This window comes from Podarcis tiliguerta (genome assembly GCF_965153285.1).
Source record: "Podarcis tiliguerta genome assembly, chromosome: 14".
Taxonomy (NCBI): domain Eukaryota; kingdom Metazoa; phylum Chordata; class Lepidosauria; order Squamata; family Lacertidae; genus Podarcis; species Podarcis tiliguerta.
The window spans coordinates 11,055,661-11,071,890 of record NC_139547.1 but is presented as its reverse complement, the minus strand read 5'-3'; the positions used below and the strand labels follow the sequence as shown (position 1 = coordinate 11,071,890).

The following is a 16,230-nucleotide window of genomic DNA, read 5'->3' as shown; positions in this document are numbered from 1 at the left end:
ACCTTATACAGACCTTCCAAGTGTCCCTATTTTCCCAAGGACAGTCCTGGATTTACAGAAGCCATCCTGGTTTCTAATTTGATCCCAGAATGTCCTGCTTTTCCTTAGGACATCTATATTTTCATCAGAGAATTGTTGGAAGGTATGGAGTTATGTGATCCCTGAGCCAGAGAGATAAGTAACTACACAACCTTTATAAGACATCTGAAGGCAATACTGTACAGCTGTACCTTGGAAGTCAAACAGCTTAGTTCCTGAACCTTTTGGCTCCCGAACATCGCAAACCCAGAAGTGACTGTTCCAGTTTGCGAACTATTTTTGGAAGCCGAACGTCCGATTGGGCTTCCACGGCTTCCGATTGGCTGCAGGAGCTTCCCGCAGCCAATCAGAAGCTACGCTTTGGTTTTCGAACATTTTGGAAGTCGAATGGACTTCCAGAATGGATTCCGTTCAACTTCAAAGGTATAGGGAAGTTTTTTTAAATGTTTAATTATGTTTTTATATATGTTGGAAGCCACCCAGAGTGGCTGGGGCAACCCAGGCAGGGTATAAATAATAAAATTATGATGATGATGAGGATGGAATAGGAATTCCCTATTTCTGGTCCATGGGGTCACGAAGAGTCGGACACGACTAAACAACAACAACATTTTCATCAGAGAAATGTTGGAGGGTATGCCTTTTACTTGAGAGTATGCCAGCACAAGTATAAAGAGACTTATTAAAAAGAAATATTTGAGCTCTTTCTTACATTAATGAGACGTCTTGCCGACATGGCTGCATAAATGTTGCGTAAAGAGGAGAAAAGAAGAAAATAAAGCAAAGATGTAGGTCTACAGCAACTATACTGAGAACAGCAAAGTAAAAACACAATAAAAACTTACCAGGCACTCTTCATCCAGAAGCTCTAAAATGCCCATTTTGGCTTCAATAAGATCAATGACTGGTTGGTTGTCATAAAAGTCAATGAGCGTCCATGGGATATTTTCTTTCATGTATTCTTCTTGTTCAAGTTTAAAGACATGCTAATAATGACATTGTCAGATACAGTCACAACAAAATCAGGGCAGCAAAGGCAAACTTGAGGATGGACTCTATGTAACATGTTTGGTTCAGAAGCTGAAGCTGGTGCAGAACTCTGCAGACAGGTTGTTATCAGGCATTGGCTATTGACAACATATAATACCTATGTTGAAGGAGCTCCCAAGCTATCTTCAAGAAAGACAGAGTTTTTTTAGAAGTAAAACAAATGGGGGAAAAAATACTTCATAAGGCTAATACAGTATGCAAATAAGAAATCAATTGCCATGGCAGCATGAGCCAATCTAGCGCATACTGGTTGGAAGTTTCTTTCTTGTAGACAATAACCCTTAGAAAAGATGCACTGAGATTATTAGATGCCTATTAGTTCAAGAGCACCATGCTGGGCCACCTTGCGCTATAATGACAGCTGTTCAGAAACAAAAAACATGCTACATGTTTATTTGAGATGTTGCATGTTAGATATAAGAAGATAACACATGACTGAAATAGAATTTCAAAATTTTCAAGTTCCTAGAAGTTACTCACAAAGTAAACAGGTTGTTTTTTAAGAATTCCAATTACTAATATCCATAAGATATATCATACCAGGTTAAATTGCTGCTGCAGCTTTTCGTTGGCATAATTGATGCAAAACTGTTCAAAGCTGTTGATGTCAAAAGTTTCAAATCTGAAATACATGGTTGGAAATGTAATTATTAATCTTTATTTGATGAAGCCTTGGCCTGTGAGGGACTAATATCTGCTGCTTCCATGCCAGGAGATTCAGGTGGCAGTTTGAGCATTGGAGAAGTACGGGAGAAACTTTTCTGAACTTTTGCTAGCAAATCGTGCTCCATTGCCTATTTTAATTATATACTGCCTAAAGAACTTCAGTTATCAATAAGTCCTCCCAGCAAAGTATTCTAGCACCTCATTCCTCCATTCTACAAGAGATTGTTTCCAATCATTTGCTGAAATAAGACAGAGTACAGTGGTACCTCGGGTTACATACGTTTCAGGTTACATACGCTTCAGGTTACAGACTCCGCTAACTCAGAAATAGTGCTTCAGGTTAAGAACTTTGCTTCAGGGTGAGAACAGAAATCATGCTCTGGGGGTGCGGCAGCAGCAGGAGGCCCCATTAGCTAAAGTGGTGCTTCAGGTTAAGAACAGTTTCAGGTTAAGAACGGCCTCCGGAACGAATTAAGTACTTAACCCAAGGTACCACTGTATTAAATAAACGTGCAGTTTTCTCTCTCTCTCAGAAATAAACATCTTACCCATAGATGTCCAAAACACCAATAAAAGTGTGCTGTTTGCCAGAAAACTCCAGTGCCTTGTTAATTCGTTCCACGATGAAATCAAAAAGGTGGGCATAAATCTTTTTTGCCAAAGCATCACGGGCATTAAGGGCTTGGAGTTTTGTCATGGGTTTCACTACAGTTTCAGAGGTGGTGACAATTTTTCTGTGGCACAGCCACCGTGCCACTTTGTCGCTTTCTAAATCCAGTAGGTCACAGAATATGTGGAGATGTTTGTCATCCGGCTTTGAAAAAGAAGAAAGAAATCATTAATCAACAACCAGGGTTTCAATAATAAGGCAGTCATGCTTCAGAATGTTGCGTACTTTAATAATAGTAATAGGACAACATCCAAACTGAGGGGGGGGGGTGAGGAGGAAGACAGCCAAGCAATGAAATTTCCACATCAGATATCTAAACCCAGTGGTTGCTGGTGCCTAATGAGATCTGGTAGGGCAGAAGACAGGGAGGCCAACACTAGGTGGAGCCAGAGCCAATAACAGGAAGAGTCATCTAATTCTAGTACAGTCCCCATCCTCCTCCTTGCTAAATACTATAAAGGCAACACTGAGAGTAAGGCGGAAGAAGTGGACAAGCAGTGCCACACCCTGGGCTGGTTGAAGGTAAGAAAAGAGGCAGCTGGGGATTGGCTGAGGTTAGTGGGTCAGGGCCCCATTTGCCCTAATGGACCAGCCTCCATTGGCTAAATTGGGCATAGGCAAGCTCTGGCCCTCCAGATGTTTGGGACTACAATTCCCATCATCCCTAGCTAACAGGACCAGTGGGCAGGGATGATGGGAATTGTAGTCCCAAACATCTGGAGGGCCAGAGTTTGCCTATGCCTGGCCTAAATCCTCACATTTTATTAAGTCCAGAACCTTGTGCTATTTTAATGAGGAGTAAGATAACACACACAGGGACCGCGGGTGGCGCTGTGGGTAAAACCTCAGTGCCTAAGACTTGCCGATTGTATGGTCGGCGGTTCGAATCCCCGCGGCGGGGTGAGCTCCCGTCGTTCGGTCCCAGCTCCTGCCCACCTAGCAGTTCGAAAGCACTCTTAAGTGCAAGTAGATAAATAGGTACCGCTTTATAGCGGGAAGGTAAACAGCGTTTCCGTGTGCTGCGCTGGTGCTGGCTCGCCAGAGCAGCTTCGTCACGCTGGCCATGTGACCCGGAAGTGTCTCCAGACAGCGCTGGCCCCCGGCCTCTTAAGTGAGATGGGTGCACAACGCTAGAGTCGGACACGACTGGCCCGTACGGGCAGGGGTACCTTTACCTTTACCTTTAAGATAACACACCCATAAACATGGTTAGAGAAGTGCACATTACAATGTTATCAGCATATGTAATAAATTAAACTAAACATTACAAAGGTGGTTTACAGGAAGAATTAGAAACTAGTAAGAGGAGGTCTTTAATAAAAAATGGGGAAAGTTTACAATTTATTTGAAAAGCTATTGTAAACAACTACATACATTGCTAGGATTGACAGGAAATTTGTAGTTCAAATTTGAACTATAGATTGACAAAGATTTTATAAATATAGAGTTATGATAGAGATGCAGAGGGGGAAATCATTACATTAATATCCACAATGAGGGGTGAAGGGAAGTCAGAAGGGATTATATGTTTATGTTTTTAATTCATCCGTTTATGTAAAATAAAAAATGCAAAAATAAAATTTATTTAAAAATAAACACTACAAAGGTGGTACGGGAATTTGACAAGAGTATGTATCATCTCTGCATTCTTTGTGACACACTGCCATCAATGTAGGCAGGTGGGGAACCTAACGTTTCCTCATTCACATGAAATTTTACATTTGCCAGCAACATATGGTAGCTACAAATTTCCACGCATCTGTATCAAGACATTCCAACACATATTTTAAAAGACCAGATTTTAAACTACATTATTTGTTTCATTCCCTGATGGAAGCAGGAGCAGAACCCAAGAAGAGCCCCATTTCGCAATCCACTGCAATGTCAAGAGGTCCCAGGGTTTACTAGATTTGAAACCTGGAAATCATTCAGTCCCATATACTATTCCCGGTGCCAGAACTCATCCCCGTAGCATGCAAGGCTTGACCTGAAAACATCTTAAAGGGGGCAATTTGCTCCCCACTGAGAAACTGAAGAGGATCATGAAAAGGAGGGCACACAGAGGATGCATGAACAAGAAGAACTTCAATACAAGGCTTGCAGCACAGAACTGAAAGTGCAGTGCCTTCTTGTATGGCAAACCAGGAAAGCCAATGCGCTACACAACACAAAGCAGTGTGGTGTAAGGGACACTGAAGTGTTGACTTTAGCTATGAAGAACCCGGGTCCAAAACCTAACTGAGCCATGAAGCAAACTGGCCCAGCCTCAGCCCCGGAGTTGGCGAAACTAAAGTGCTTCTTGGAGAAAGGGCAAGATACAAATGCATTTAGTAAACAGTACCGTATTTTTCGCTCTATGGCGCACTTTTTCCCTTCTAAAAAGTAAGGGAGAATGTGTGTGTGTCTTATGGAGCGAATGCAGGCTGCGCGGCTAAGCCAGAAGAGGGAGAGGGAGCGCTGCGCAGCACTTCGTCTCACTGTTCTAGCTTCGGGCTTTGCTGTGCAAAGCTTCCGCAGGGCAGCGGGATGAAGGCACCCCACTGCCCTGCGGAGGCTGCCCGAGAAGCCAGAACAGCGAGACGGAGTGCTGCGCAGCGCTCCATCTTGCTGTTCTAGCCTCGGGGTTAGCGGCGCAAAGCCTCCGCAGGACAGCGGGGTGCCTTCATCCTGCTGCCCTCCGGAGGCTTTGCGGGCTGTCCCAGAAGCCTCCGCAGGGCACAGGGATGAAGGCTCCCCGTGCCCTGCGGAGGCTTCGCGCAAACCTAGACCAGCTATCCCAGCAGCTATCCCAGAAGCCAGAACAGCAAGAGGCTATCCCAGAAGCCAGATCCCTCTTGCTGTTCTGGCTTCTGGGATTCAAAATCCCCCCCCCCCTTATTTCCTCCCCCCAACTATCATCTGGTGCGTCCTATAGAGCGAAAAATACGGTAACTCGATTGGCTTTAAGGGTTGCATCCTCAAAGAAGGAAATGTGCAGCAAGACTAAAGTGCAGCATGATTACGCGTGTGCCCTAGCTAAATGGGAAAACATGGCAAGGGCTTCTTCCATTGTTCACCAAGGGAAAATAAGTCCCAAAATATTTTGCTGGCAATTCTTACACTAACAGAAGATCTTTCATCACCAACAGGAGCTATTTGCACATTGCCTAAGTGCAGAATGGCTGCCAATATTTTAAAAACGTCCATCTGGAAATCTTCCTTCAAACCTAAAAGGAAAACGAATAAATCTCAATTCAACATTACACAGCCAAGAACAGGAAGAAATGCAGGCATTAGGTGTTGCAAGTTACAGTACACAAATTAGAAGCAACTCTCCCTTTCACACATTGCGTGTTAGCATAGCGCCATGCTGAAGTCCTGTATTATTCAGAACTAGTTATATCAGGGTGAAATCATCTCTTTATTATACCACCCAAACTAAGAGTCAGCTCTATCTCTGCCTCTGGTCCCAGGAGTCTTCAGAACTCCTGGTGGTCTCACAGTTCTTCTGCCCCCTTTAATTGAGGGACTCTACAATTAATTTTATATAGGAAAAGGTAAAGGGACCCCTGACCATTAGGTCCAGTCATAGCCGACTCTGGGGTTGCGGCGCTCATCTCGCTTTATTGGCCAAGGGAGCCGGCGTACAGCTTCTGGATCATGTGGCCAGCATGACTAAGCCGCTTCTGGTGAACCAGAGCAGCGCATGGAAACGCCGTTTACCTTCCTGCCAGAGCGGTACCTATTTATCTACTTGCACTTTGACGTGCTTTCGAACTGCTAGGTTGGCAGGAGCTGGGACCGAGCAACGGGAGCTCACCCCGTTGCGGGGATTCGAACCGCCGACCTTCTGATTGGCAAGTCCTAGGCTCTGTGGTTTAACCCACAGCGCCACCCGTGTCCCTAATTTTATATACAATTAGTTTTATATACAATGTTTTCTCTCCTGCACAGCTCTCCGCCTGACTTGCCTTGTACAGTGTCCTCTCCTTTCTTTAGCATCCTTCTCTCTCTTTCTGGCTTATCACTAGAGATAACAACTCCAGACCCTCTTCCTGTTCCCCCTCCTCATTGCCCTTGCTGAGGCAGCCCAAATTCATTTTCCAACTTGCCTCCTTTCCCTCTTCCTCCTCTTTCTTTTCTGCCAAATCTCTCCACTTGGCTCCTAAACAGTACTCATTTCATTGCCTGAATATCTCTGCTGTGGCTCCACACCCCTCCTCCTCTGCCTACCAGAGCCCAGAAAAAGCACTCTCAGGTGCTGCCTTTTGCTCTCTCAAAGGACACTCTCAATATCCTTCTCAAAACACCAGTTCTGGCTCCCACTCCTCAGCCAAGTGTCAGCTCTACTGCCAAGTCAAGCAGGGAGTGGCAGCATCAATTGGAATCCTTTTGCAACCGTGTTTCTCAGTGTGAACATAGCGACATAGAAGAGCATTTCCAGGAAGAAGCTAGCAAGCAGGAGAGGGGAGGTTTACCTAGGGCCAGGAGACAACTCTTGATTTACTCTTGATGTACAGGAGTGAATTGGTTGGCGTGGGATGCTCCCCTTTCCCAGCCACCCATTCTCCCATGCAAATGTCCCCCTCTCTACATTAATATTGCAGTGGTACCTCGGGTTACAGACGCTTCAGGTTACAGACTCCGCTAACCCAGAAATAGTACCTCGGGTTAAGAACTTTGCTTCAGGATGAGAACAGAAATTGCGCAGCAGTGGCGCAGCGGCAGTGGGAGGCCCCCTTAACTAAAGTGGTGCTTCAGGTTAAGAACAGTTTCAGGTTAAGAATGGACCACCGGAACGAATTAAGTTCTTAACCCGAGGTACCACTGTACAAGTAATTCTGCCCTATGATACGGTTGCCATATTTCAAGAAGTAAATTAGGAACATGGTTATACTGTAACGTCTAATCAGTAGTTATTCTCAGAACGGTAATCCCAATAAATTTTCCATCGTTATAATTTTGCTACTTTATCAAAGGCAAAGTTTATCTACCTAGCAGGGTGAATGTCTTCTGAGTCTCCATCATGTTGGCATAGTCATTCACTCCTTCAATCACAGCGTTTCCACCCATGTTGGTATAATTAAATTCTTCGGGGCTTGCTGCAGGTGAAAAGCAAAACATAGTGACGTTATAGACTGGATATTACGTTGGGAGACTTCTACGAATAGGCCATCAGTGACCAAATGATGCAACAAAAGTCCTTTAGTAAGAGCAACTTATTTATTTATTTAATAAAATGCATATGCTGCTTGGTTGTTGTTGTTGTTTTAAAAAAACTGTGTTAAAATACAACAATGAAAATAGGAAATAAGACATACCCAGTTTAAGGTGCTCAAATTCTGGTCTCTGAGCTGATGCACATAACTGATAAAATATATGGTAATTTCTTTCATTCTCCGACTGTCAATGAAAGTAAACAAGATGATAAAACGAGAAACGAAGAAAAATTTTTCATTTTGTAGAAGGAGGCGCACCTGCCACAGCTTCTGGCCTGCTTGGCCACTTGACTAACATGACAATAGTGACTCTTAATCTCAGAGTCATGGATTCATTACCCCATGTTGGGCCGAAAATTCCCACATTGCAGGGGGTTGGACTAGATGACCCTTGTGGTCCCAACTCTACAATTCTACGATTCTGTGTCATATCAGAGAAAGGTTTTTCCTCTCATTTTGGGAATCAAGAAAGCCTCACAGCTCACCAGCCCTCGAGACTGATTGCAGAATTGGCACTGGGTATAGCATGTCGATCACAGCTCTAGGAAAATTAAATCCCAGAGATGGTGGCAACTTGTAAATTTCAATGCAGCAGTTTTAGCTTATTACTGAGTGCACATCTCCAAATCAGACAATGCTGAATGCCGCTTGCCAGAACTGTTGCTCTCGTAATTGCCTCAAGTTAAAAACTGACAAGAGCTGGCAAGTATAATAATGATGTCTCCAGGAAGCACTAATTGAAAAATTGCTCACAGAAACCCAGAAGTTTCCTCTAAACCTCCTTTTTAGGAAATCAGCTTGCAGATTATTTAGTTACCTGAAAAGTTAGCTTTACTTTTACCCTGTACCTGAAACAACCCTGCAATTAAGGAGCACAAGAATTCACTGCTCCAGAACTTGGGACAGTTTGGGGATACCAGCCCAAAGATCTAAGTGACAGGACATACTAATGAGAAGATTAATATGTGGAGCATTGGCCTGCATTCAATGTCAGTCCTGTTCAGAGAAGACCCATTAACATTAATGAACATGACCATCTTTAGGTCCATTAATTTCAAGTTTTCTCTTAGTAGATCTAGCATTGGATACAACCCATTATCTTTATTTTATTCCTTATTTATTTAGAGTACTTATATCTTTATAGCAGCAAGTGGCTCTCCAAGTGCTTTACAAAATAAAATGACACTTAAAACTACTGCAGGAACAGGAACTGCATATTATGTCCATATAGAATCAGGATTATTTAAGCAGCATGTCCAGCCCTCATCCTTGTATTCCCCGGTGTCAAGCCAGGCAACAGCTCCCACCGAGACCCTCAGAGATAAAAAATACAAAATGGGGCTGAGCAGCTGGATCTTTCTAAGTCCACAACAGAATCCATTTTGCCTTGAGGGCAGTCTGTTAGCAAAGATATAATGCAATTCCACTGGCAAATTTTACTTACCTGGAAGACAACTCTGGATTTCTCAAGCAGGTATGTTCTCATATTTGCACCAATGATCTGGTACCTCCTATCAAAACTGATTTCTGTGTATTTTCCAAAGCGGCTGCTGTTGTCGTTGCGTGTGGTTTTAGCATTACCGACAGCCTATGAAATGGAGAATCATTTCAATGCACATACATCTATTTGTTAGCACGTTACCGATTTTATAAGTTGGCCGCTTATAAACGCTCTTATAAATAAATGAAATATTTACAACACAGTGATTTGGGGAATTGTTTTCAGACTTGGTCAGAATTTATGTATGTGTGAGCTGGATGCTTTATAATGGTGCCCAATGTTATTCCTACTGAAGAACAGTCCTGATGAAAATAACGTACAAGTGCTTTCGAACTGCTAGGTTGACAGGAGCTGGGACCGAGCAATGGGAGCTCACCCCATCACGGTTATTCGAACCACGACCTTCTGATCGGCAAGCCCAAGAGGCTCAGTGGTTTAGACCACAGCGCCACCTGCATCCCTGGTAATAATGGTGCCCAATGTTATTCCTACTGAAGAACAGACTGCTGAAAATAACATACACAACTAATTGAAGCCCGTTAATTTCAATGGACTATATCCAACAGGTCTCTTCTGCTAGTTGGAGGGTGGTTTTTAGTGTTACACAACACTGCAGGTGGAAACTCATTGCACAATGGATTGTGAACAGGACCTTGTCCCCTTCCAAGTAATAATGTGCAGTAGAGCAGTGATGGGGAGAGTCTTGTTCAGGTAGGGAGGTGCAAAAACACATGTGAGGCTGTGGGCTGCTCCTCATGACATCTTCTGCAGCCCACCAGGGTCAAGAGGCCTCACTGAGTCAAAAGAGATCCATTAAAAAATGGATTAATTTCAGATGTTTGGCAGAAGTCATTTAATTTTTTAAAATCCGTTTTGAAAAAGACATGGAAGGATGCCTATCCATTCTAGTCCCTGCAAGATTAAACCTTCTTGTTCACTTCTCCCAGCAGTAAAAGGTGGGAGATAGGAGGAAAGCATGTGAGCAAGCATGAGCTGAAGAACCACTTCCTATAGACCCCATATATACGCCAGGTAAGTGCCTCACCTACTGGGTTAGAGTCTACAACCACCAGCGCCATTTTGCTAGCTTGCATTGCCAATACAGGAATATTCCTCTCCTGTCTTTTTCTCCAAGGAGATCAAGCTTAATCCCCACAACAACCCTGTGAGGTAGGTTACGCAAAGAGGAAATGACTGGCCCAAGACCATCCAGTGAGCTTCATAGCTGAATGGGGATTTGAACCCTGGTCTCCCAGGCCCTAACCTAGACAGCATCTTAAAAGGTAGAGACATCACCTTGCCAACAAAGGTCCGTATAGTAAAAGCTCTGGTTTTCCCAGTAGTGATGTATGGAAGTGAGAGCTGGACCATAAAGAAGGCTGATCGCCGAAGAATTGATGCTTTTGAATTATGGTGCTGGAGGAGATTCTTGAGAGTCCCATGGACTGCAAGAAGATCAAACCTCTCCATTCTTAAGGAAATCAGCCCTGAGTGCTCACTGGAAGGACAGATCCTGAAGCTGAGGCTCCAATACTTTGGCCACCACATGAGAAGAGAAGACTCCCTGGAAAAGACCCTGATGTTGGGAAAGATGGAGGGCACAAGGAGAAGGGGACGACAGAGGACGAGATGGTGGGACAGTGTTCTCGAAGATACCAGCATGAGTTTGACCAAACTGCAGGAGGCAGTGGAAGACAGGAGTGCCTGGCGTGCTCTGGTCCTTGGGGTCACGAAGAGTCGGACACGACTAAACGACTAAACAACAACAACAACTCCCAGGCCCTAGTCCAACACTCTAACCACTACACTACACTGACTCATTTAGTCGGTCTGATCCAGCAGGCTCTTCTTGTGTTCTTACGATTGCTGCTTTGGTGCAGCGATCATTACACCCAGTCTGGTGGTTTTTTCCCATTTTCCACAGTAGATCATAGAATTGCCTAACTGTTATTTATCCACGACTACAAGAGGAAGCTTTACTGCAACAACTAAGATAGGAAATAAACTTTGTGAACATTTGGTATTTAAGAAAATCAAGTGTGACAACAGAATAACCTGCGCAGATTAAAGAGCAAACATGTGCAGTTCAGTCAACAAAACCAGATCTGGGATGCCAAAGAACTGTTAGGTAAAGGTAAAGGGGCCCTTGACCATTAGGTCCAGTCGTGGCCGACTCTGGGGTTGCGGCGCTCATCTCGCTTTATTGGCCGAGGCAGCCGGCGTACAGCTTCCGGGTCATGTGGCCAGCATGACTGACCCGCTTCTGGTGAACCAGAGCAGCACACGGAAACGCCGTTTACCTTCCCACCAGAGTGGTACCTATTTATCTACTTGCACTTTGACGTGCTTTCGAACTGCTAGGTTGGCAGGAGCAGGGATCGAGCAACAGGAGCTCACCCTGTTGTGGGGATTCGAACCGCCAACCTTCTGATCGGCAAGTCCTAGGCTCTGTGGTTTAACCAACAGCGCCACCCGTGTCCCAATGAACTGTTAGCTATAACTAATTTATATATATATTTTAGTTTTTTTATTGATTTTAACATATAAATTATAAAATGTACCACAAAACTTATCACTTATACAATCTTTTTAGACTTCCATCAGCACCTCTGATGATCCACCATTTTAACCATTTCTTATGCATTTCTTAACTTTATATTGCCTTTACATCTCTTAACAAATCATCCTTCCCCTTCTCCAATTTTGCCATACTTCCAATAATACTCCTCACAAAACTTCTTGCAAACTTACAAACGTCATCTGATCTTCACAAATACTTTTCAAGTAGTCCACTATTTTAGATATTTCATAGGTTTTCAAAATCAGAAGGTCAAACATGATAATTTCTGCTGCAGATGCTCAGTATGTTAGAATGAGAGGATTCAATAAATATGCGATTTCATCCCTTTACAGAGCCATCCATAATTTACCTCTGTTATCGGATTCGATGCCAGGACTTTATCCTCTATTTGCGTGTTGCTGCTAGATCTACTGACAGTAGCAAAGTATCGCATAGCATATTTAGCCGAAACTGTTTTCCCAGCTCCTGATTCTCCACTGACTATAACAGATTGATTCTTGTTGTTCCTAAAGTGAGGAGGAAATGCATTATCAAATAAAATTATTTTTTTTAATGTAAAAAAATCATGTATGTCTCTACAGATGGCCTGCTTTATTTACGTATCCCGACTTTGTGATCTGGTGCGTGAAGCCATTTTCTGCTGTTGGCACCTGATTCCTCCAGGAACTTTGTAGATGCTTCGAGAGTATTCACAGCAATCTCTGAACAGTTTTTCAGGGGATCCCTCATGAATCAATGAAGCCGTTTGTTTGATTATTATTATTTTATTTCTAAGAAACTTACCTACATGGGTCCAACGTTTTTGAAAGGGTCAGGCATGTAGCAACATTTTACAAACGGAAGCGACAGGTTTTTAATCAGAGGTTTTAAAGCAGGGCTGGCTGGCCTGTGGTCCTCAAGATGTTATTGGATTCCATCAGTCATGGCTAGCATGCCCAATGGTTAGGAAGATGAGAGCTGGAGTCCAACAAATTCTGGAGGGCCACAGGTTAACATACTATAAACTCCCCAGACTCTACCTTGCCATTTGCTTGTAAGCTTCTTCTGCCACAGCAAATATATGTGGATCCATATCCCCCATATTCTGTCCACTATAGGCATGGATAATGGCATCTCCATATATCGGCAGCTGCTTGTAGGGGTTCATTGCAACCAAAATTATCCCTGCAAGGGGGAAAAACACACAACATAGAAATAAGAGTTGCATCACACATGCTTCATATATGAGAAATGTGGAGAGCATGAACGTTCGCTTACCGCTGTAGGTATAAATCAGCTTGGACTCGACAAAGCGGACTTTCAGATTGTGTAGGACGGCAGGCTCATGAAGATAGCTAAGTGCGGTGAGGTCATTTTCACCGACAAGTATGTCTGGATTTCGCAAAGGAGGTAAAGCTCTGGGATCAACTGGATATTTCAATTCCTGTTGGTAAATGGGAGAGGTGAAGACGTAGAAAGCTAGCATGTTACATGAGCCTAAGGATGTAAGCAGGCATCATTCTATGTTCTGCCCTGTAATCCTCACATGCAGCAATGCTTCTTGTCCACCGAAGTTCATCTTCTGCCAAAACCTATGTTATTTGTCTTGCACTGTGGTGAAATGTGTCTTGCAGTGTGGTGAAATGTTGGAACTTACGTAATTTATGTACAGTGGTACCTCGGGTGGCGCTGTGGGTTAAACCTAGCAGTTCGAAAGCACGTCAAAGGGCAAGTAGATAAATAGGTACCACTCCGGCGGGAAGGTAAATGGCGTTTCCATGCGCTACTCTGGTTTGCCAGAAGCAGCTTAGTCATGCTGGCCACATGACCCGGAAGCTGTACGCCTGCTCCCTCGGCCAATAAAGCGAGATGAGCGCCGCAACGCCAGAGTCGGTCACGACTGGACCTAATGGTCAGGTGTCCCTTTACCTTTACCTTTTTACCTCGGGTTAAGTACTTAATTCGTTCCGGAGGTCCGTAATTAACCTGAAACTGTTCTTAACCTGAAGCACCACTTTAGCTAATGGGGTCTCCTGCTGCTGCCGTGCTGCCGAAGCACGATTTCTCTTCTCATTCTGAAGCAAAGTTCTTTACCTGAAGCACTATTTCTGAGTTAGCGGAGTCTGTAACCTGAAGCGTATGTAACCTGAGGTACCACTGTAATTAATTACATAATTTGCTCTTTTATGCGCTGCTGGCTGACCAGACATGGACTGCAGCCAATGCCCAGCCAACTGACCTCTGATTGGCCCAAATGAAGCCAGCGCCTGGGTGGGAAATCCCTGTGCCTTGATTCTGCCGACTGGGGAATTCCCCTAACAGCCAACGGAACACACGGGCCTTCGCTGCTGGGGATGATGGACAGAGGCAAGGCCTGCTACCCACCTAGGAAGGATTGAGTGGCCATTCAGCTATTCCACTCATTTCAATGGGAGTGGGGTGGGGGAAAACCTGGTCTATTCACAGGCTGAAAGTAAAAGCAGAATATGCTGGTTACATTTGCTGGATTGATTTGTGTTCTGGACATGGGACAAATAAGCAATTCCCACTCCCGCTTCTGTTTTCGAGTCCCACCTGTAGATGGTAATATAGCCCAGACACCAGCTTAGCATGTGAGTAAAAACCAAGGTGAGGCTATCAGACTCAAAGCGAGATCAGATGAAAAATCCAGCAGGTCATTGTTTATGTGTCAGCATGCATGCAAGTATCGTACACCACAGTACTGCTAATAACATAACCTATTTCGCTCACCGTGCCATCTTCTAGTTGCAGATGAAGTAGGTCTTCTCCATTTTTATAGTTTCTTGTGATTTCAGCAGATTGCCAGACTTCTTCAGGATCAGGAATCCAAACTCTGTTATACTGTAATAATAAAACAAAAATAATTCACTTTAATAAGTAGCACTTCTTCTTTCTTTCTTTTTCTTTTTTTTTGGCTACCAACAGTTTTGCTGAGTTTTTTAAATATATTGTCATCACCATATAATAAAATATGCAAGCAAACAATTCATATATAGCATATCCCCGTCCCCATAAAAAGCCAAACTCAAACGTCAATACATCAGTAACCTTGCTTCTAAAGGGAAATATCTTCCAAAGCTGCAAAGGTTAGAAAGGTGCAAAAATTGTATAGACCTTTTGCAAGGTGTTCAGAAAATGTTGTTTTTCTACTACTAACTATGGAAATGATCTAGTCAAAGCTGAGCACTTCAAATCCAATTTATTTAGACACAAGAGAGTTACACATCTTCTGGTCTTCTGTTAAAGTCACTGGAAGATGTAGCTTGCTTAGACCAGGCGCAGAGAAACTTACAGCAGTTTATTTCTAAATTTGTGAACGCAGTTCACAATATCCCTACTTATTCAGCTGCTAAAACTGAATTGCAGGCTCAGATTCATTGTTATGGGAAACATGACTTCTTATACGGGGAATTCAAGGGAAGTAATAGTACCGCTCTATTCTGCCTTGGTCAGACCACACCTAAAATACTGAGTCCAGTTCTGGATGCCACAATTTAAAAAGGATATTGACAAACTGGAACAGGTGCAGAGGAGGGCGACCAAGATGATCAAGGATCTGGAAACCAAGTCTTATGAGAAACAGTTGAGGGAGTTGGGGTATGTTTAGCCCCACTTTTGGCTGAGCCATCAGGTGTAGGGCAGGTGGGTGTGGCTGGGCCAAAATGGTCTCACAAGCCAAAAGCGGAGGTCTGGCAGGCCTAATTAGAGGTCTAAGAGGTGCAGAGCAAGGCATTCTGTATAGGAATTTGCTAAGATCAAATTCCTTAAGCATCTCAGCGCTATGCCAGCCAAAAATGTTGCTGCTTACCTGTGGCCAACACTGAAATAAGCAAGAATTATCTCTCTCTCCCCCTCCCCCAAAGGAGCCTCTGCTGGAGTGGGGCAATCAAACTAAGAGTGTGCGTGCGTGTGTCCCCTGCATGTTAAATATGTACACATACACATTTTGTCACATGATTCTTATATCTAAATATTCTAACTAGATCTAATCATTAAAAAGTCTATTCCAGGTACCTCCATTGGTAAATGTAATGAGCCATCTATCTACATGCCAGTGAACCCTGCCTTACAAGTAAACATGGAGTTTACTTTCCTGTTGAGTTACACCCAACCTCCTCCTTCCTATGCTGGAGAATTTTCTTGAGCCACTCAGGAAAAATAATGAAAACAAATGAATAAAAAAAATCTAGATTTGGACCTGCACTGGCACAGAATAAAAGCATGGTTGCAAGAGAAACCGGAGAACACCGCATACCTGTGAGAAAGTAAACAAACAGGTCCAGTGCCCATAAGAAGTGTCTCTCCACCCACAACCATGTGGAATAGAAGACATAGCCATCTATCTTATTTTTGTTTTTCCCACCAGTTAAGTCTCTGAAACTGAAGGAACACCCAGCTGAAAGAAAACAGGCTGGGAAGGGCAGGATTTGCTTAGTTTTATCAGTGGGCGCAGAAAGGGTTAGGTTTCTTCTTTTCCACCTACTCTCCCCAGGGCTCGCCCTACTATTAGGGATTTCATGATGTT

At 43.7% G+C, this 16,230-nt stretch overlaps 1 protein-coding gene across 2 annotated transcripts in view; it reads right to left on the bottom strand.

Annotated features, from left to right (window-relative positions):
* The window catches only part of MYO5C (myosin VC), a 52,224-nt gene that overhangs the window by 34,137 nt on the left and 1,857 nt on the right, over positions 1–16,230 (bottom strand). The window contains exons 2-12 of one of the 2 annotated variants that reach the window (XM_083411797.1): positions 14,436–14,546; positions 12,963–13,128; positions 12,725–12,869; positions 12,055–12,211; positions 9,068–9,211; positions 7,726–7,807; positions 7,399–7,506; positions 5,525–5,631; positions 2,304–2,569; positions 1,630–1,711; positions 885–1,025 (exon numbers count right to left, since the gene is read on the bottom strand). In XM_083411797.1, coding sequence (XP_083267923.1) covers positions 885–1,025; positions 1,630–1,711; positions 2,304–2,569; positions 5,525–5,631; positions 7,399–7,506; positions 7,726–7,807; positions 9,068–9,211; positions 12,055–12,211; positions 12,725–12,869; positions 12,963–13,128; positions 14,436–14,546 — 1,509 coding nt within the window. The remainder of the gene's footprint in view (positions 1–884; positions 1,026–1,629; positions 1,712–2,303; positions 2,570–5,524; positions 5,632–7,398; positions 7,507–7,725; positions 7,808–9,067; positions 9,212–12,054; positions 12,212–12,724; positions 12,870–12,962; positions 13,129–14,435; positions 14,547–16,230) is intronic. The other variant, XM_083411798.1, reaches the window with a different exon arrangement.